The sequence below is a fragment of the Peromyscus leucopus genome, chromosome 15, assembly GCF_004664715.2.
Source record: "Peromyscus leucopus breed LL Stock chromosome 15, UCI_PerLeu_2.1, whole genome shotgun sequence".
NCBI classification, from domain to species: domain Eukaryota; kingdom Metazoa; phylum Chordata; class Mammalia; order Rodentia; family Cricetidae; genus Peromyscus; species Peromyscus leucopus.
Genome location: NC_051076.1, coordinates 28943813 through 28965449, shown reverse-complemented (window position 1 = coordinate 28965449; position 21637 = coordinate 28943813). Strand labels below are relative to the sequence as shown.

Here is a 21637-nt window from a genome sequence, read left to right as displayed (position 1 = left end):
TAGGGAGCAGCAAATGCTAACCACTGAACCATCTGTCCAGTCCTGGGGAAATTTTAATGAATTAAACCTAGGGCCCCATGCATGCTGGGAAAAATTACTGTCAGAAACTTACAAATAGAATTAGGGTAGTGATGTACACCTGTTATCCCAGAACTTGAGAGGTAGAGGCAGGAGGATTAGGAGGAGTTCAAGGCCAGCCTCAGCTACATAGTGACTTGAAGGCCAGCTGACCTACAGGAAATGCTGTCTTATTAAAAAGAAGAAAAAGAAAGAAAAGAGCATTTCTTTTCTTTGTAAGCTTTATTTTATCACTCTTATCCACCACACATCAGGAAGCTATCAACAACAGTGCATCGCATGGTGAGTCAGTTTACAACAAAACTGAACAAGGCAATTGTGTTGACAGAAGTTTCCAGCAGAAGTCCGCAATGCAGCAATGCAGCTCGCTGAAACACAGTGCTCACACTTTATAGGGAGGTGGAGATAAAGTCCTCTGGTATCAGCAAGAAAACAGACGTCTCAAAGAGTGGTATGGAAATCAGAAATTTAGGGATTTGAAAAAAGAACATCTTGGTATTAAAACACATCTATCTACATTTACAGTCCCACTTAGTTCAAACAAACAACAACCAAAGCCCAACCATTCACAAGCAGTAAAACATCACGAAAACCAGACTCACAGCATCAAGAAATGCCAAGACCAACAGGCTACTGAAACACCAGGGAGAAATGTCACAGACTATTCACTGCACACTGTAATGTTCCTGTTGCTCTGAGGTGGAGGTAAACCAGCAGGAGCGAACACTCCTTAGAACTGGCTTTGGTTTAAGTGATCTTTCACACGGTTTGTAAGCCAGACCTTCTATGCCCCAAACAGTAACTCCAGGTTTGCAAGGAAAAACAGTAGGTTCACAACCAACCACTCCAGTACTGGCACAGTCCCGAGAGCAGAAACTATTAAAATGTAATGATCGTAAATGGATTTCTAAGAGTGACAAAAAGATCAAAAAGATAGAGCCCTTTTTAGGATGGGGGGGGGAGCCTTCTATCCCAGATTTGAAACGACTTAAAAGTGATTAAGGAATGTTAAAGTATTTTAAGATTTCTCACAAAAGAAGAATGAAAACTAAATGTTGATGGAAAAGATGTGACAGCTTTATATCCTGCTAATTACAGAAGTGCAGATTAAAGTTTTTAACGTAATAATAAACACTACTTACACTTCTTTTCACAAGGTGCTGTAACTGCAGTTAGTGCAGACCAATGCCACCCACTCCATGTGCAGAAGGAAGACAGAGATGGCTGACCACCAGGTTCTTTCTGAGCCTCAATTTGCAAGAATAGCAATGAACTCCAAATGCACAAGGGTTGGAATTCAAATACTTTAAAAAAAAATGAAGACAAACTGAATATGGATGTTTAATCTGGCCTCATGAACTCTGACAGCAATCTCCTGGGGAAACAAGAATGAGGAATGTGTAAGAAAGGCCATGTTTTTATGCTACAGGTAAGAAGTCTAGATGAACTGTATGCGGAAGATCACCAATGCCAGTAAGGGAGCTACTTCCTTCCTTTTCTCAATTCATATTAATAGTTCTCTTTCCTTGTCAGCAGTGACCCACCTAATAAAATAACATAGAAAAGGTAATTCATGTAACTGAAGAGATTCTGAGAGGAGCTGACAGAGAAAAGGGAAGTGATTCCAACTGAGGATTTTATTTTTATTTTATGTGCATTGCTGTTTTTGCCTGTATGGATGTCTGAGTGAGGCCCTGGAACTGGAGTTACAGACAGTTGTGAGCTACCATTTGGATGCTGGGAATTGAACCCGGGTCCTCTTAAAAGAGCAGCCAGTGCTCTTAACCCCTGAGCCATCTCTCCTGCCCTCCAATGGAGGATTTTAAAGAATGACTAGAGATATACTCACTGATAATCAATGGGCTGGCGGTGGTAATAGCCTGCTGGTTATGCAAGTTTCTCAGTCAGAAACAAACAAAAAAGCAAACAATTCCAGTTTTCTTCTCAGAATGTAACTTGCTTTCATTATACAGAGAAGTAGAGTAAAGCTGTCTTTTGCACAACAGAGATTAATGGCCACTTCAGGCAAGAAAGAGCATGTCTTACTGCCTTTCCATTAAAACACTAGGAACTCAGTTCACAAAACACATACCACCTTCAAAAGAACCACCAATTTCTCTTCCCAGTGTTGACAGCTACCCAGTTTAACACACAGGCAATCATTTAGTGAGGTTCCCAGCCACGCCAGCATTTAGAATGGTGCCAACAAACACAACTGCCATGATTCTGACTCTCTGAAAGGCACAAATACAGCAAATTTAAAGCAATCATTCCCATAAGCAGCACAAGGAACAGGGAAAGTGCTGAGCTATAGAAAATCAATAGTTTTTATCAGGACAAAGTTTGTGTAAACTTTTGTGTTTGTCTTATATCCTGAAAAATTACCTTAATGACCATCTATAAAATATAGTTTCCTACAAGAGCTGGGCATGATGGTACAAGCTGTGAGAAGCAGCACTTGGGAGGCTGAGACAGAAAGATCCTGAGCGGAAGGCCAGTTTAGGCTGCACTGTGAAATCCTGTCTCCAAAAAGCTGTTTATCCTAAATGCTCCCTAGCTTATATGTATTTCTTTGACAGCTCATTTCTCCTATAAAGTCATAGCAAAAATAGTCTAAATTGTTTACCTTCTTAAATATCTAGTACCTGCCAACTGCTTGTCATAGTATGAAGCATTAGTCATCAGACACCTTTAAACATAGTGAACACCATCTTGGGGAGGGGGCAAGGACAAAAATCATGATCCATCCTGTGGTATCAGAAGGAAGAAAATCCATCAAAGGTGGTGTGTGTGGGGGGGGAGCCTCTAAAAACTAAAATATCCAAGCTTCTCCATGATTAAAAATCTAAAATTTAAACATACCCAGATGAGCTCCACACGACAGAGACTCAAGATCAGTGTATTCTTTAAGGAAGCTAGGAATACCAAGTGGAAAGACTGCCAGACCCCTATTCAAAAGAAAGGTGAATGCTGAGCACCTCAAGAAATAGGAATTCTTTTGAGCTAGCAGTGACCAAGGACTGGTCTGTATGTGACAACAATTTACAAGAAGCAGAGAGAGAGCTGGAGTAATAAGTTTTGAGGAAGGAACCCAAGAAATGGAACGAGATCCCAGAATTAGATGTGCTGGATAACTGGCCTTTCCATCAACATGCAATACTGAGATAAATCAAATAGGAATAGTTTTATACATATATATTTTAAAGTAAGTCAAGGAAATTCTGGACTCAAATGACTCAATCCAAGTTATTCTAAGAACAAGGCAACAGTGCAGTCATCACCCAGAGCTTTCGCCCAGATGAGGTTTAATATTCGCCAGGAAACACAAGGCACTTGCTCATAACTTGAGCTAGCTACAGATCCAACAGATGGAAAGTCACAATGTCATCCTATCTATACCCTACTCAGAATAAAACAGCCAGCCCAACCCCTTCAAGTGAGAGACTAGGTAAACCACACGGTTCCCAGTGTCTCCCTGACCGATCCCCTCACCACTATGTTGCTAATTACCATCGGGTATGATGATGCTCATTTTTAAATAACTGTTGAAAAGGAAAATGCTATGTACAATAGGCCTAATAAGCCAAAAATGATGACAGTCAGCCACCTGCCTTTGATCAATAAATTCAAAAGAGCCATGAACAGCTTCTGATGAGTATTCTAACCTGCCTTTAAGTTATCCCTAACTGATGCCCTTACTTGAGGGAAAGTCCAGTGTTGTAAGACAGAAAGAAGTCTTATGCCCACAATTCTTCTGCACTTCTCTGTGGCGACATGGTGGGTGGCAGGTCAACGTATCTCAACACTCACACTCTTTAGCAGCTACAAGTCAAAGAGAAGGCAACGCTTCTCGATGAACACAGAGAAAGGTGAGTAAAACTCTATCAGTCATTGGATTCTAAAAGGAGTCATAGACTTAGCTCACGAGACAGCAGAAAGGGAGATTTCCCAAAGAAAGCCACTGTGCCAAAGATTATTAATCCAAAGATTAATAAACACCTTACTAAGGGGCCCATCTAACAGTCTCTTCTAAACACTGTATTACAGATTTGATCATGGCTACTAGCCACCTCCTCCAAATACTTCTAAAGAACCCAAAATTTCCCACGGGGCAATCCCTTGCTCTGTCTTCTCTGGAACAGACTGTGCCACAGTAGAGTAGACCATGGGAGAATAAAGAAGGAAGTGGGAAGGCACAAGGGGAGGAAGCACAAAGACTAACAGAGGGAAATAAAAACTACCTGAGGTAAAATTTGCCCCCAGAGACGGGGGCTAAGTAATATGAACCCTCGACTCTTTACCTTGCCTCTTAATAAGAGAATTTTAGGTTTTTAATAACTTCAAAGAATTAGAATTCCTGTGCATATATTTATTGTGAAAATTGTATTTTTTATAATATTTGGTCCCAGTTTAAGAAAGATATTAAAATGAAAGTCCTCATAGTATCAGAGGAGGGAGAATCTACAGCTGTCCTCTTTGGTAAATGGGCTAAGCTATTAAACAATAGTTTAAATCATAGTAGGTTATCTTTTGTTTTCAACTCTGTGGCTTCAATATAAAATATTTAATTCAATGCAATTACTTGAGCCTGCCATTTACTTCCTTAGTTCCCTTCAAATCAAACTAGCAACTTTTGTAGTAAGTCTACAGTGTCAAACACTACACATATTTATGAGTACATTTGCAATAATGAGGATCACGGAATTCTGTAAGTGCAGAAATGTTAGCAGCATACTGCACGACAAAGCTTGGAAGCCTATCTGCAGTTTATTTGCAAGAATCTTTTTTATGAGACAGGAACTAGTGCTAAGCACACTTGACCTTCAAGAACACATGCTAAGCACACTTGACCTTCAAAAGAATTCACTTGTACACTGTAACCACAGAAGCAGCCCCTGGTGTAAATATTTATGATTTAGGAAAGCTCAGGGCTTCAGAGCACTGATTCTGTGCTCTTCAATTTTGACTTGCAAACCAACCACCCAATCAACTCCTGAGTCTTCTTTCTAAGGAACACATTAGGGACCATGACATAAAAACATTAGGTAACTCATCAGTCAATCCCCTTATAACCAATTTAACTTCATAAGAAGGAGCTCTAAGTAATTTGATTTTACTAACAAATGACCAGGGTAAAAGAATTCATCCTCTAAAATGCAATTGTAATGGAGCTTCCAGGAACTTGTATGGCACGAACAAGAGAAAACTATGTAAATGGGGAAAGGAAAGACCAGGGAAGGAAAGACTCTTTCCTAAGGAAAAATAAATAAATAAAACTTTCAGGTAAGGAGCTAGGAAGAAATTCCTAACTGGTATACAATTTGTGGGTTGTCTTGTACAATCAGTGCTTTACAAATAAATGTTTCATAAGTTTACAACTTTCAAGGCCATCTATTGTACAGTAAAAAGAATGCACACTCACAATCCTCAAGCCACAGTCAACCTGTGCCCACAAACTCATGAGAATAGGTGCCCTCTGATCAAGGCCACATTAGTCGGTTCTGGAGCTTTTAGGAATGGAGTTTTTCTTCCTTTCTACTTCCACCTCATAACACCCCAACCTTTCTTTACTCCCTTCCAGTCAAAAGCCAGATGACTGGGCACTGCCCTCAGCTGCAGAGGGGCAAAGGGAGAAGGGGATGACGGTGGTAGGCAGCAGGGAGGATGATGCAGGGAGAAAGGATCTGTGATAGAAACCTTCTTCGCACTTTTCTCCCTTCACTGCACAGCAACCTTTGTTTTCTGATCCACTTCAATTTTCCATTATAACTGAAAAAAATCACACCTGGAGACATTTTACAATTATCACAAGAGGTTCAGTACAAAACAGATGAGTCAATCTTGAGTCTAAAGTAGACTGAAGAACGGGGTACTTTTCATGTACTGAAACCTTCTTTGTTCCAGTTACTTTGAAGTTTCAACGTAACCCTGGTCTAGACTCCAGTTTGTTCTACGCTCTATGGGAATGAACTGTTCTGTCATCTACATTCTATCAGTCAGACTGACTTTCAAGAAACCTACACCTCAAGTCTCACAAGTGTGAAACAGGTAGGAAGAAATGGTTATAGACTATATTAGATCACAAGACTCACACTATAAAGTACACTGACTCAAATTTCTCTCTTCTCTCACACCTGCACACCCACTCAAGCACACATACTCGACATAAAAATTGTGCAAGATCAAGCATCAGCTTCTATTTTAAAAGCCTCAATAGTAATTTTAAAAACAGAGATAGGCTCACTGCAGTTTCTTCAGAGGAATATTAAGTCCTACAGTACTCCCTTAGAAAAGTTCACAACTCATTGTTAAGAACACGGTAGGTAACTGCTGCTTGACAACGACTTAACATTAGAGCATCCAGTGCCAGCTAGAAGAACAATGAGATACACCTGACAATACAAACAGACAATCTGTGATGTCACCAACCCTAACAAATTGTTAATCACAGTCACTATGACAAGTCACTGTCTTTGCTTCATCATCACGTGAAATGACATCTGTTTTAGGTTACACACTAAAGAGCAGCACCTGCCCTACTGCACAAATAAAGGGTGCCCACGTGGGTGCTCTAACCCCCTCAATGTATAGCTGAGAGGGCTTGTCCTACTCAGTGCCAATGTTTGCAATGCAGTCACTGTTTGGGCAATGGCTGCACATTAGTAGGATTAAATAAATGTACAAGGTACCCTTTAAAATGGGTAAAGGGGTGCTCCTGCATTCAGCTGTGGAATATAATAATCCAAGAAATGGAAGAGGAGAAACAGGAAATAGTCCTTGGGTTACTGATTAAAGCAAGGTTTGATACAGGTATCCCCTCTTGTAGGCACTCAGCGGGTAGAATGTAGCCACAACAAACTTTCCGTCAAACATCCTCCCAGTCAGCAATTTCTGAGCAGCTTTGGAGTCACCAGCGTTTGCATACTCAACAAAGACCTGAAGAAGGTTAGAGAAGACAACATCATTTCACCACAGGGGTTTTAGATTTAGATCAGTGCTTTACCAACTTTAATGTATGCCCAGTTACATGCCACATAACAACATCAATGAAAAATCATGTGAGACACTGGTCCTCTAAGATTATAACAGAGCTGAAAATTCATATTACCTGGTATTTTACTGTACCTTTCTGGCATTTATACCAGTACTTACCTGTATATCACAGCTGCCTACAGTATTCAGGACAATAATATCCCAGGTTTTCAGGCCAGCAACAACAAACTACATCATGCGGTCTAGGTGTTTTGTAGGCTTTATCATGTAAGCATTAAGTGTGCTATATATCAGTTTACACAACAGAATCACAGAGATACAGTTCTCACACTATTTCCTGTTATTAAATGATACATGACTGTGTACAGCTTCAGTGTCTGTCTTTTTGTTTTTTGTTTTTTGTTTTTCAAGACAGGGTTTCTCTGTGTAGCTTTGCGTCTTTCCTGGAACTCACTCTGTAGACCAGGCTGGCCTCGAACTCACAGAGATCCGCCTGGCTCTGCCTCCCAAGTGCTGGGATTAAAGGCGTGCACCACCACTGCCCGGCTAGTGTCTGTAATTCTTTTAGAAATTCAGTGAGTGTGTGTGTGTGTGTGTGTGTGTGTGTGTGTGTGTGTGTGTGTGTAAGTCAGAGGATAACTCTCAGGAGTCAGTTCTCTCCTGCCACCTTGTGGGATCCTGCAGTTGAACTTAGGTCATCTAGCCTGCCCACAAGTGCCTACCCACAAAAACCTTGACCCCGCCGAGTCATCCCACCTGCCTGTGTCTGCTTCATCATATTTTTTCTGTTTTTTTTTTTTCATTCCTTTTACATACCAACCACAGATCCCCCTCACTCGCCCCCCCACATTCACCCCCACCCCTCATCCCCTCCTCCATCAGGGTAAGTTCTCCCATGGGAGGACAGCTAAGCCTGATACATTCAGTTGAGGGAGGACCAAACCCCTCCCCGCTTTATCAGGGGTGAGCAAGGTGTCCAACCAGTGGTAATGGGATCCAGAAAGCCAACTCATGCACCAGAGATAGGTTCATCTCATTTCTTAACAAGCTCTGATGGCAATGCCAACAATCCATCAAGCACACTTTATAGTGGTAGGTTTAAAAACACTTCCTTAGAACTCAGCTCAATTCATCCAATTCTTAAGAGCTATCAAAGACAAGTCAGGTAAAAAAGCATACACGTTTGAGTGAAACTCCCAGAGGACTATGAATAACAGTAGACACAGCCAGGTAAGGATGAAGAGCCCAGAGAAACCATACACCACTACAAAGAAGGCTACACTTGGAGAAGTACATGAAGGGGAAAGAGTTGAACAAAGCTTAGGAACTACACCTATAAAAATCTTTGTAAAACTACAGAATACCAAAACTATAATAAAGAAGTTCAAAACCAGTGATTTCCTTTCCCGGAGCACCTGAATCCTTCCCAAAGGTAGAGATTGGGACATAGAGTCACGTAAGTTCTCTGGCTGTCCTAAAGCAAAAGGGCAGGGAAAGGGAATGATCTGAATGACCTGTTCTCAGTTACCATACATAGCAGAAGATGAATCACACTCAAGAACTGCCTCTTTGCTCACCGTGTTCCTTATTCATTATGTCAAGAATTCCCCTGAGCTCAGATGTTCAGAATTTTGAAAGCAATGTGAAAATGGATCCTAAGAAATCAACACCTAGATCATCACCTTTCAGCTGCTTTCAGACAGGGTCCCAAGTCACCCAAGCTGGCCTAAACGTGTTGTGCATCAAGAATGCCTTCAGCCGGGCGGTGGTGGTGCACGCCTTTAATCCCAGCACTCGGGAGGCGGAGGCAGGGGATCTCTGTGAGTTCAAAGCCAGCCTGGTCTCCAAAGCGAGTTCCAGAAAAGGTGCAAAGCTACACAGAGAAACCCTGTCTTGAAAAACTAAAAGAATGCCTTCAATTCATTTCTTTGCCTCTGCCTCTGCAATGCTGGGATGGCGGGCATATGCTACCATGCCTAACTCTTCTACACATGTTCTTCTGTGTTTTCCTCACATTCATCTACCTACAAATTCAGGCACATTCCCAGTGTTCACCTCTCCTTTCACAGGAACCCTTCTCTCACTTGAAAAAAGCCAAATAAATTCAATTCCATGGAGTATAAAAGAAAAATTCCTAAAAGAGTTCTGTGTGTGCGTGTGTGCGTGTGTGCGTGTGTGCGTGTGTGCGTGTGTGCGTGTGTGCGTGTGTGCGTGTGTGTGTGTGTGTGTGTGTGTGTGTGTGCACAGATGCATGTGCAGGCCAAAGGTTGAGGACAGGTGTCTTTCTCAGTCACTTTTCCACCTTAAAAAAAATGCTTTATTTATTATTTATCTGCTGTATACTGCCGTTGTGTCTGTGAGGGTGTTGGTTTCCCTGGAACTAGAATTGCAGACAGCTGTGAGCCCCCGTGTGGGTATTGGGAATTGAACCTAGGTCCTCTGGAAGAGCAGTCAGTGCTCTTAACCTCTGAGCCACTTCTCCAGCCCCTTTCCCACCTTATTTTTAAAGACAGGGTTGTTCATGAACCAGAGCTCACCAACTAGTTAGAATGGATGACCAAAAAGCCCCAGGGATTCTCCTGCCTCCAGTTCCTCAGTGCTGGGATTTCAGGTACATGACAACACACCTGTCTTTTTACATGGATACTAGTGATTAAAATGGGTCTTCATGCTTGGACAGCAAGCACTTTTGAATCTGTGTCGTATACCCAGGCCCAGTACTCAATTATTTATTGAATATTCTTTCATTAATATACAAAGCCCTATGTGACATATGACTAGTCAGTCATTCCACCTCACGCAAGTATTCTGTTAAGCAGGATGTATAACTAAGACCTAAGGAACCTGGACCTCTGATGGAATTTTCTGAGTTTATGTGTATTGGAAAATGGAGAGGTGGTACTAATTTTGCTCCTTCCATATAACTAGGTCTAAGCTATGCACTGCTCTTGAAGATAAAGTGAAGATTACCTAACGTTATTTTTACATATAAATAAGAGGGAAAGCTGGAGAGATGTTTCACTGGTTAAACTGCTTACCTTACAACAGTAAGGACTGGAGTTTGGATTCCAAGAACCTATATAACAAGACAGGTAGGCATGCTGGCTTGTCTGAATTCCAGCCTCAGGAGGCAGAGGCAGGGAATCCCCAGATTAGCCAGCCCAACAAGACTAGCCATATTGGCAAGCTCTGGGTTGAACTGAGAGATCCTGCCACAATAAATAAAGAGGAAAAGCTATGGGGAATGATTCTCAACATCAGCGTTGGGCTTCCAAATGTACACACACATATATATATATACACTTAACAAACAAGAATGAAAACAAGACAAGTGATACTTGTCAGCTACTCAGAATCCTCATCTCCAAAATGTCATTAAATGGAAATAAAAGCATTTCCAAACAGCCAATGGGCTGTAAGATAACCTCTACAATCAGCAGCATGGTGGCAAGTGCCTGCAACCCTAGCACTCGGGAGCTGGAACAGGAGGATCTGGCAGGGCACCCAAAGGTGACTGCACTGCTCCTGATGCACTTCTCCTGGGGAAGAAGGGCAGCTAATGTGCAGAGGCAAGGCTGCTGCTGCACAGCCTACACTCCACAGGGCACTTCCCTCAACCAAGTGACACGGCTTGAGTGTTAACAGCGAGTAGACTAGAAACCTAAAATACAGTAAAATAATATTCTGTTTCTATAAAGGAAAAAATATAGACAAAGTATTTGCATTTTCTTATCCTCTTCACCGTGTGATTTGATTAGAGGAAGTTTCTAATAAAAATGACGTGATCATAGTTCTCACCCAGACATCTTACAGAGGAAGGCAGTATGGGCCATCACAGGCTGGTCAACAGAGACACAGCTCAGGCAGGAGTCTCCATCCAGCATGCGCTTCTTCTCTACATGCTCACTAGTTATTTCTATTGCAATCAGAACCCAATCCAACTGGTTTTCCAAGTGTACTTAATTTGAACAAAATTGAACCAAATAGTTCTCTAATTTAAACCTAATCAAAATTGACACAATTCAGTTGGTGTCACTGTTTACCATGGCTCAAAAGTACATTTTTTAAAAAATAAAGTTTAAGTGATTAGAAAAATCAAACATATTATAGGACTTCTAGATAGGTAAAAAGCATAAAAAAGTAATAATAATCTATACTGAAAAAATTTTGTGTATGCCTTCCCACAGAACCCATCTAGTACAAAATTTTAATAATCTACAAATACTTCTGCAATTATAAAAAATGTGCTTACTTGTCCTCTGCCAGGATTTTCCTTTGGAACAAGCAGAGAAACCACTGGTCCATATTTCTGACACTCCTCTTTGACATCTTCTACAACATCTGGTCATAAAACCACACAACAGCAGGTATTTACTACTTGAAAATTCAGTGACACATAGCTAAGTAATGAAGTTATTTTCCTTACCTTAGGAAAAAAGCTTAAGACTATAAATTCAACGCATTAACAATTTCTTTTAATAGTCTACATTTAATGTTTTAAATACATTGTTAAATAATTCAAAATTGAAAAGAAAATTCCCAACTCTCATTCCGCTTCTCCTCTTGAAGCCAACCAGCACCATGAAGTTACTGCTGCAGACAGCCAGTGTTACCAGCGTACACAAGCAAATACAGTTTTGTGTATTTTAAGCAAGAATTTCAACTTTAGTATTTCTGAAGTATATCTTTGTGGATTTCTGTATTTTAAAACAATTAGATGTATTTACTTTATGTGTTTTGCCTGCATGTATTCATGTGCATGCAGTGCCCCCCGAAGCCAGACGAGGACACTGGATCCTCTGGAACTGGAGTTACAAGACCACTGTGAGCTGCGATGTGACTGCTGATCCATCTCTCTGGACATTATTAAATGAAGTCTTCTCATTTGTTTTTATGGCAGTATACTTTTGGACAGTTTACTATATTCAAGAAATTAACCAATGTCTCCTAACTGATGACTACTTAACTATTTCAAAATGTTCTGATATTATAAATAATACTGTTTACAATTCAACTTCATTATTTCTCATAGCTGATATTTTAGAAATAACATTGCTAGGTCAAAACTGACATAAACTTGCAATATTGTTAGAATTATCAGGTTGTCTTTCCTAAGGGTCTAATATAAACTCTTTCAAGCAGCATAATCAAAATCTTGTTTTTCTATTCCCCATAGTTTTTGTTGTTTATGTGCCCAGCGACAAAAACATAGCAATTCGGTTTGAACTGATGCTATTCGCTCCCTTCTACCATAAATGTTTACTGGGTACCTACCATGCATTTTTTCCCAAGGGTGCTAGATTCCAGTGTTACTAGCTCATAAGCAAGATCCAATTCTTAATCACAGTAATCAAACCTGTTAGGTATGTGCACACAGGCTACTGTTGCAACTTTAACTGTTTTCCAAAAAATAAGATACAATCATGCCAAGCTGTTCTCTGAACATGGCACAGTTTCTATGTGATGTTACTTCATCCAACCCACCTTTTAGATAACTAATCACTGAGCTCAGATGTAACCACTGCAGTGAAAGCCCTCACTGATCACTCAAGCTAAGCTGAGTGCCCTTTTTCTCTGTCATCATTTGTATATGTTTCTCTTACATTAAAAATAAGAAATAATCCCCTGAGACACAGTAAATGTGTCTGAATGAAAAGGTTGTTAAAAGCAAGAGAGAGAGAGAGATAAAAAGCAGAAATGACAGCACAGAGAAGGGACAGAAAAGACAGATCAGAGACATAACCTTATGGGTAAATCTCTATTAATTTGGTAAAATGAAATGTCAGAGTCCAAATGACTTTATGAATCAAAAAGCACAAATATTTTAGATATCAAAGAATTCAATGGTCCTTTTAAATTTTGTGTTTAGAAAAATAAGAATTTTATGAATAAAATTTGTATCACACACACATTGGTCATAGTCTATATGTAAGACCGAAACACTATAATATAATCTGGGAAGCACTAACCTTCATATTCATCTTCATTTTCAAGATAATCATCGTCCAGCACGTTGAGGAGTCTGAGCACTGGAGTTGGAAGCATCACCAGATCTTCAATATGAGGGGCTGTGAAAGTTCGTGACAATATGGGCAAATGTAATAAATGATGAATTGATCATGAGAATATATACACACAATTACCAAATAACCAGGGAGGGGAAACAATGGCAGATACAACTTACCAAAAGGAATGCTAAAGAATGGGCTGCACAATGCCATCTCAGCAGGGATCCTTCTGCTTGGGTCATCATGAAGCATGCTAAAACATAACAACATCATTATGATTACTGCCAGACCTTCTAAAAGTGAAACTATCAAAAAAGGCTCAGTGTTCATCTCAGCACTACCTCTATTATCGTGGATTACTCATTCCCCTGTGGCGAATAGAAAGGCCACCTGAGCAACAGTGCAATAAACCATGAGACGTTTCTGATACAGTATCATGCTATGATTTAATGTTTCTAACTAATGAAACATAAAAAAGTGATGTACATGCTATAGTACAGTGGGGGCGTGGGCAAGACAAATGTGTATGGGAGCACAATTTAAAAAAACAAACAAAAAGCAAAAACAAAAACCAGAAGGTAATAGTGGGATAATTGAATCTTGCCAAATTCCCCTAATCTTAAAACAATTTTATGTAAAAATCTACAGGCAATTACAGAAGCAGACTACGGATGGTAGTGATACTCATACAGGCATTCGTTTATAAGAAAGTAGAGAAGAAACACGTGTACAGACAATAAATGAAAGAGAATTAGGGCAGGAAACAAAAAGGCAAACAGATCCTCACTGGGAAGTACAGCAGCCAATTTTACAACAGCAGATGAAACTACAAGGGACCACTGCACTCACACCAGGTAAACACAACGAGCCTCTGGGAAATCCTAAGAGCTAGAGTAGCCCAGAAACTAAGACTTCCTAAAATAAGCAGCCAAGACACATCCCAGTGAGAAAAAAATATCGGGAAAAGAATTCAAATGATCAAAATGGGGAAAGACAGGCAGACAGACAGACAGAGGGAAAGAGAGATTTATCAGAAAAAAAACAAGGAAGAAGAACCAGATCGAAGGGGGGGGGAGACCACACCTTTCCCCCCCTCTTATTTGTTGCTTTGAGACAATGTCGCACATGTAGCTCACGGCAACCTCAAACTACAGCTCTCCTGCTCAACCTCCCGAACACGGGAACTGCAGGCACGCATCATCATGCCTGGCTTTGCTTGACATTGCATAAGAACAGCAGAAGAATGACACTTCCATAACTCGAAAGGCTGTCCTAATTGTTCTGTTTTGTTTGACACAAGGTCTCACTATGTAGCTCTGGCGGCCTTGAACTCACAGAGAGCCTCCTGCCACTGCCCTGGAGTGCAGGGATTAAAAGCATGCGCCACCTCACCTGGGTAAAATTCCTGTCTCTAAGGGAGTTGCATCTACATAACTAGACAAATTAGTAACAGGAATATAAATCCAAGAAAAACACTTTAGCTGGTAAAGGTCTGCAAAGCAAATTACACTGTATCTAACATACCTTTTGATAAGGTCTCTGAGGTGATAGGCTGGAATTGCGGCATTCACCACTGCTTTACTGGCAAATATATGATCAATAATAGCAGAACTGTTTGCCTAAAAGAGGGGGAAAAAGTCTTCCTTAGGTTATTCGGCTCAGCTTGCATTTACTGAGCAGTAGCCATATGGCACTATTCCATGAGTAACATGCAATAGCTCTTCTAAGAACTTACAATCTTCATGGAGGAGACTTCATTGTAGTGATTTCTAGAGGCACTGATACAATACCTGGCACTATGAACATCTCCAAAATGAATGTGTAAAACTCAAGAAATCACACTGAGATGCAATTTTATGAATGAATGTAATAGGTGGGTCACAATACCTAATGATGAGTCTTTGTTGGTATTCAAGTGAAATAAACTATCATTGAGAAAAAGGAAGCAGTATGAGAATGCTGCCTTTGTTACATTATTCACGTTCCATTTGTAGATGACAGCACTTAGTCCATGAGTACTGTGATGGTTAATCTTTACTGTCTATTTAGAATCACTGAAGACATTGGTAAGGTACCCTCTTGGGTTTGCCTGCTAGCACATGTTGGAGATTAACTGAAGGGAAAAGTCCTACACAGCATGTAGGTGGCACCATCTCATGGCTTGGGGACAGAGTAAAGGGAAAAGGGAAACAGCCTGTTTCCTAGCCACCAAGGTGCAAACTGCTATGCCACACTGCCACACCCTCCGACAGCATGGACCAATACCTTTAAAACTGTGATCCAAAATAAATATTCCACTAGATACAAAAATGTATCTAACCGTATGTAGCCAGTGCTATACTAACTCAGAATGCAGAAGAACTCACATTAACTAGAATCTACTGCTAACTTACTATGATCACACATTATGTTGAAAAACTATGCAACGTTTCTTTTTTAGTCTTAGTACTCTTACAAGACATTACATTGTTAGTCTCTTTATACTACAGGAAAATAAATAGTTTAATGAACCCAAATAACTTAGTAGGAGGTGAAAGTCAGACACAGTTAGACTTCAGAATCTATGCTCACACCAGCTTGGCAATTTTGCCTCTGCAGAACTGTCATTATGACACTACCTAGAGAGACATATATTTGAGATTCCATTAGTGTATGTCATGCCTCTAAATGTTACACAAATTTGAGTGTGACCTATTTCTCATGTGCTCTGGGCCAAGCAGATACAGTCCAAAGGGCCTAAGCAAAGTCAAAGCTAATTTAAATGATTGATCCATATTCAAACTAACACTAAAGAAAGAACACATAGCTTGTTAGCTATCTGGAAATATCATTAATAGAAAAAAGTGGTACTGGTTTTACGCCGATAAGCAGCATTTTTGGGCCAAAAATAAACATAAGGCAATCCCACTAGAGAGTATTAGCGTATTCCTTCCAAGAATCACTAAACCAGAAATCGATAACTAGGGTTTAGCACAAATCAAACTACATTATAATGGTCACCACTATTGGCTAGATGTTTATGATATGGGATATCCTTCTGTATGCTGGGAATGGGTGTTGCACTCATTAGTTAATAAATAAAGCTGCTTTATAGTCTATGGCAAGGCAGGATAGAGCTAGGAAGGCGATCCAAGCAGAGTTACAGGAGAAGAAGGGCAGAGCCTGGGAGATACCAGCCAACTGCCCAAGGAGCAACATGCCAGCAGTTGGCTGGTATCTCCCAGGTAACACCACAGCCACATGGCAATACTTAGATTAAGAAATGGGTTATTTTAAATGTAAGAGTTAGCTAGTAATAAGCCTGAGCCATTGGCCAAATATTTATAAGTAATATTAAACCTCTAAATGATTATTTGTAAATGGCTACGGGAACCAGGCGAAACAGAAAAACTTCCAGTTATTTATTTATTTATTTTATGGTTTTTTAGGACAGGGCTTCTCTGTGTAGCCTTAGCTGTCCTGGAACTCTCACTCTGTAGACCAGTTTGGTCTAGAACCCAGAGAGCCGCCTGCCTCTGCCTCCAGAGTGCTGGGATTAAAGGCATGTGCCAACACCACCCAGCAGTTACACGTTTATTATGAAAATATTTAATTTCAAATACTTATTGCTTAAAACCAAACTCAATGATAACTTCAAAGTATTATATGTTACATCTCAAGTCTAAAGGATACTGAGAACTTCATAATAATAAAGCATCACACTACATTTGCAAAACTAATTAGGATTAATTCCTAACTTAGAGACATACAAAAAGTTCATTTCAATGTCTGTGGTTTGGAACTTAAAACCATGCTCCCTCAGAAACAACAAAAGCAGTAGCCAGTATACCACAGCCACAGAAGCTAACTAGCCAGTGCAGAATGTATAACGGCCTATGGCATATTAGTAAATATAAAGTATTATGGAACCATGGAAAGCTTCTAATTAGGAGAACCCAGCACGTGACCTGGAACCAGTTATATTATACAACTGTGCCTCTCTTGACCACCCACTCTACCCTCATGAGACTGTTCAGAAAATTTAACAAGATTATGCTAAAAGTACTTTTTAACTGTAAAGCATTATTAAAAGACCATTATTTAACTTAATACCTATAAATCTGCTAGTAATACTTCTGAAGTTAATATAACTTAGTCAACAAAGTAAATTCCTTTTTTGGGGGGAGGGTATTCAAGACAGGGTTTAGAGCCGTGGCTGTCCTAGAACTTGATCTGTAGACCAGGTTGGCCTCTAACTCACAGAGATTTGCCTTGCCTCTACCTCTTGAGTGCAGGTATTAAAGGTGTGTGCCACGATGCCCAACTAACAAAGGGAATTTCTTTTGCCTGTTTGGGAAAATGCATTCAAACATTTCAGCAAATGCTGTGAGGATGCAATGTCATCAGTGTATTTGAAGCTATAGGGATAAGCAGAGGCACTGAAGGTACCAAAAATACATACAGAGAACACAAAGGATAGGAGGCAATCAGACTCTCTGACAAAAAACAAAAAGCAAATTTCTAAACTAATTGAGAGCCCCCAAACGAACCCCTCATGCAGCTTACCTTCCATTCCTGAGATCTGACTGTATGTTTCAGTTTCATTCCTGAGAACATTTCCAGTAAAATGATTCCGAGGCTCCACAGATCAACAGCTGAGGTACATTCTGTATCGCTCTGCAGGCCAGCCTGGGCCAAGCAGTTTTGCAGTTCTGCTTCTGGAGCGCGATACCCGTCTGTCTGAATATACTTCACATCCTACGAAGACGAAGAAACACTACAGCCATCAAAAGAGTCTCGCTTTCCATCCTTCTCTACCATGCACTCTTCACAGGCACAGTGGGTCACCCGACAAAACAAATGCCGTAAACTTCAGTCCTTATCTAACGTAATTCTTCAGCTCCTCAACTAGGCAGTTAGCACAGAAAAGCTGGACCCCGTCCATACAGCTGCTCAAAAAGAAGTCTTTTTTTAAAAAGTAGTTTCTTACCTATTATGCACTGATGATAAAGACCCTCTGCAGAAGCCTGATAAATTAGAGCAATGAGGATTTGCCTGAATTGACACCTCTGCCATCAGCCATGAAGAAGAGCCCCAACATCAAAGAGACAGGAACAGCAACCCAGCAACTCACCAAATGCCGGCACGGAAAAGCCTTCTATGTGGGCTAAGTATGTTGATTAATTTCTGAGCTTTCGTGAGCCTTACTGACATCTTCTACCTGACCCAAATTTATGTCCTTGTTTCACAAAGCATCACTGAAATTCTTTTAATTTGCTCTCTTAGAAGGACATTGGTATTTTGGAAGTGCCCCTTTAGTCCTAAACTACCATTGTTATTAAAAATATTTGGCTTGGACCATTAGATTTTTAAACCATAATGGAGAAGAAAAGGTATTTCTTACCTGATTGCCTTCTTTGAAGCTAAGTCCAAAGTCGATAAGCTTAAAGCATTCATTCTCTGCACTCCACAGTATGTTTCGTGGTTTGAGGTCTGCATGGACATAGCCCTCATGGTGAAGAAAAGCAAGGGCCTCCAGAACATCTCTGGCACAATGCTGGATCATCCACATGGAGCAACCCTGGTGACTGGAATATAAAAGCAATTCCGAAACACTGACATCCAGGAGTTCAAGCAACAGACAGCGTGATGGCACGTTTGGAGAGAAGTGTATGGTAAAGACTCCATACAAAGTCACTAGAAAAAGGAAAAAATACAGTACTTTATAAAAATCAAATTCACAGTAACTCACTACCAAAGTAGTTAACTCTTCTTTATAAATTTGGGATAGTCCAGACAAAGAGAACTTTATTTTTATGTGTGCACAAACACACATGCACATGGCATGTGAGACTGTTGTGAGAGCTACTGTTATAGTAAAAAAATGAATTTCCCTCTAGGCAGACATGTACCCTCCCTTAAGAGTTAATCCAGCAGGGTGGTGGTGGTGGTGGTGGTGGTGGTGGTGGTGGTGGTGGTGGTGGTGGTGCACGCCTTTAATCCCAGCACTCAGGAGGCAGAGGCAGGCAGATCTCTGTGAGTTTGAGGCCAGCCTGATCTACAGAGTGAATTCCAGGAAAGGTGCCAAAGCTACACAGAGAAACCCTGTCTGGGGAAGTGGGGGGTGGTGGTGGTGGTGGTAGTGGTAAATCCAGTTGGTGGGTCAATGACCATCTAAGGGTCGGAGTATTAGTCCTTTCATGAGATATTTTTCCCCCAGAATTCCTGCCCCTGGCCCAGCCTCTTACAAAACAAACCATGCTTTTCTTAATCACTCTTTCTTAAAGGGACTTCCAGGCCTTGTGGTTGTCTAGCCACCCCCACCTCTACAAAAGCTGGCCTCCACACTGGCTTACACAAACAACATGGCTACTTCTTTTATTTTCTCCTCTCAGAGCAGGTGCTGAGATGTACAAATTGCCTGCCCTAAGGTTTTTCTTTTAAACTCCAATGAAATTATTCTCAGGCATTTCCCCAACGTCTTTTGACTACTGAGGCAGTATGCACCAAAATCTCCAGCAACACCGGGAACTGAACTCAGATCCTCTGCAAGAACAGCTGAGCTACTCTACCCCTTGCTCCCAGATAAGGATAACTTTGGTAAGCATTAGAAACTTCCACTATTTTTCCAATGAATAAGATCTTTGGACAGTGGGGTTATTTAAATAAAATAAAATACCATATATGGCAGTGGTGGGTAAGGACGCACTTAAGGTGTCAAGAAAAAAATTATTAAAAGTAAAAACTGTAATGTTAAGTAACCCTTAAAAACAAATTGAAGGTTGGTTGATTCACATCAGCATTCCATTCTCTGAATAGTAAAAAAATTTAAACATTAAAAAAAATACATCAAGACATTGCAGATAACATTTTAATGTAATCATGCAGAGATTCAACAAGTCCTGAGGCTTGCAAAAAAATTTTCCCTGTCACACGACAAGGTTATAGTGATATTCCACTTAGTAAGCTTAACAAAACAGAAACAACACTAGTATCAGAAAACTCTTCTGCCAATGAAGTATTACAAAAAGGTCTTTCTTCAAATTACGCATGGATTCTATATACCAAGATGTAAGACCAATACAAGCTTACATTCTGAATATCTGAGTCATGAAACTCTTACTGAAGCAAATGCAGTGCCCCTGTATGTCACACTTCCATAACTTCTAGGTACTACTGAGTCCCCTCACCCAAATCCACACTAAATATGTATCATTTGAGTTGCTAGGATGTCATTAGATGTCACTGATGTCATTGGATACCATAGCCCTAGAATATTTTCCATTTTCTATAGGAAGGAAAAGATGCAAAATTTTCCACTCAAGACATGACAACCTAGCAAAGGAATGCCTTTCGCTGCAGAAGGCATTTCTCTACGCTACTAAGCATCAGCTGAAAACCGAAGCAAAACAGAGGACTCTACTAAGCATTGCTTTGCTATGTGATAATCACCTCCACCATACCTCAGAGAGCAGCAAAGAAAAGGCGGATGGAAAAGGGACCAGCATCGGGCGATAACTAGTGGGGCCCAATCCTCTCCTCTCACCTAAAGGACCAAAGGCCGGGGGGGGGGGGGCGCTGAGAACGTGAATGCTTGGACCGGGACCTGGGCGAGAGATAGGAGACAGCCACAATTACCGATGTTCCTGTGACCCTGCAACTGCTCCAGCGCCGCCCTCTCTTTGCGGAAACCATACTCCGCGGCCGAGGCCGCAGCCCCGGTGGTTCCCGGAGGCAGGAACTGCTTGAGGGCTCCGGGGGGCGAGCCCGGGGTGCCGCAGCAGCGCACCCGATACACCGAGGCCGATGAGCCGCTGCCCAGGCGGCTCTGTACCTGCCACAGCCGCCCGAAGGCCTCCAGGAAGCGCGGCGGCTCGGCGCCCCACGCGCAGCCGGACCCCGCCATGGTGCGGGCTGGGGCGAGGACACGCGAGCCGACACGACGCGCCAGGAAGGCCCGCGGCGCCCGCCGTCACATCCCCGCCCGGACCCGCCGCTCCGCAGGGAGGGGCCCGCAGCGCCCGCACCGACTCCCGGGACCTCAGGGCGCCATGACACCGGAAGCGGGAGTGAGCCCAGGCCCAGCCGCCGGAAGTGGGGCGAGAGCCAATCCTAGAGGCTGAAGGAGGCGGGCCTACGAGGGGCGGAGCTTCGGGGGGGATCAAATTTGTTTTGCAAAAAATATGACTGTGAGATATTAAACTTAATTGTTAGTCCTGGGAATGTAGCACAGTAGTAGTAGAGTGCTTGCCTAGCATGGGCAAGTTAGGCCCTGGGTCCAGTACCTATCAACACACACGTCAATTATTTACCTTTTTGTTTTATTTATTTATTTTGGTTTTCGAGACAGGGTTTCTCTGTGTATCTTTGCGCCTTTCCTGGAACTCACTCTGTAGCCCAGGCTGGTCTTGAACTCACAGAGATCCGCCTGCCTCTGCCTTCCAAGTGCTGGGATTAAAGGCGTGTGCCACCACCGCATGGCTCAGCTGTTAAAGGCTAGGCTCACAACCAAAAATATTTATCCTATTTTTAAATTTTATTATATTTGTATTTATATGTTTGTGTGTTTATGCCACATG

General features: G+C 41.4%; 1 protein-coding gene across 1 annotated transcript; it reads right to left on the bottom strand.

Annotated features, from left to right (window-relative positions):
• Positions 1–281: 281 nt before the first annotated feature.
• On the bottom strand, positions 282–21133 carry Uhmk1 (U2AF homology motif kinase 1). Its single transcript, XM_028864342.2, has 8 exons — positions 20697–21133; positions 18463–18755; positions 17625–17816; positions 14604–14698; positions 13256–13332; positions 13041–13139; positions 11324–11412; positions 282–7014 (listed from the first exon to the last, which is right to left on the bottom strand). Exons 1-8 carry the CDS (start codon positions 20962–20964, stop codon positions 6868–6870), a joined length of 1260 nt encoding a protein of 419 aa, XP_028720175.1. The 5' UTR covers positions 20965–21133; the 3' UTR covers positions 282–6867.
• Between the last annotated feature and the right edge of the window lie 504 nt (positions 21134–21637).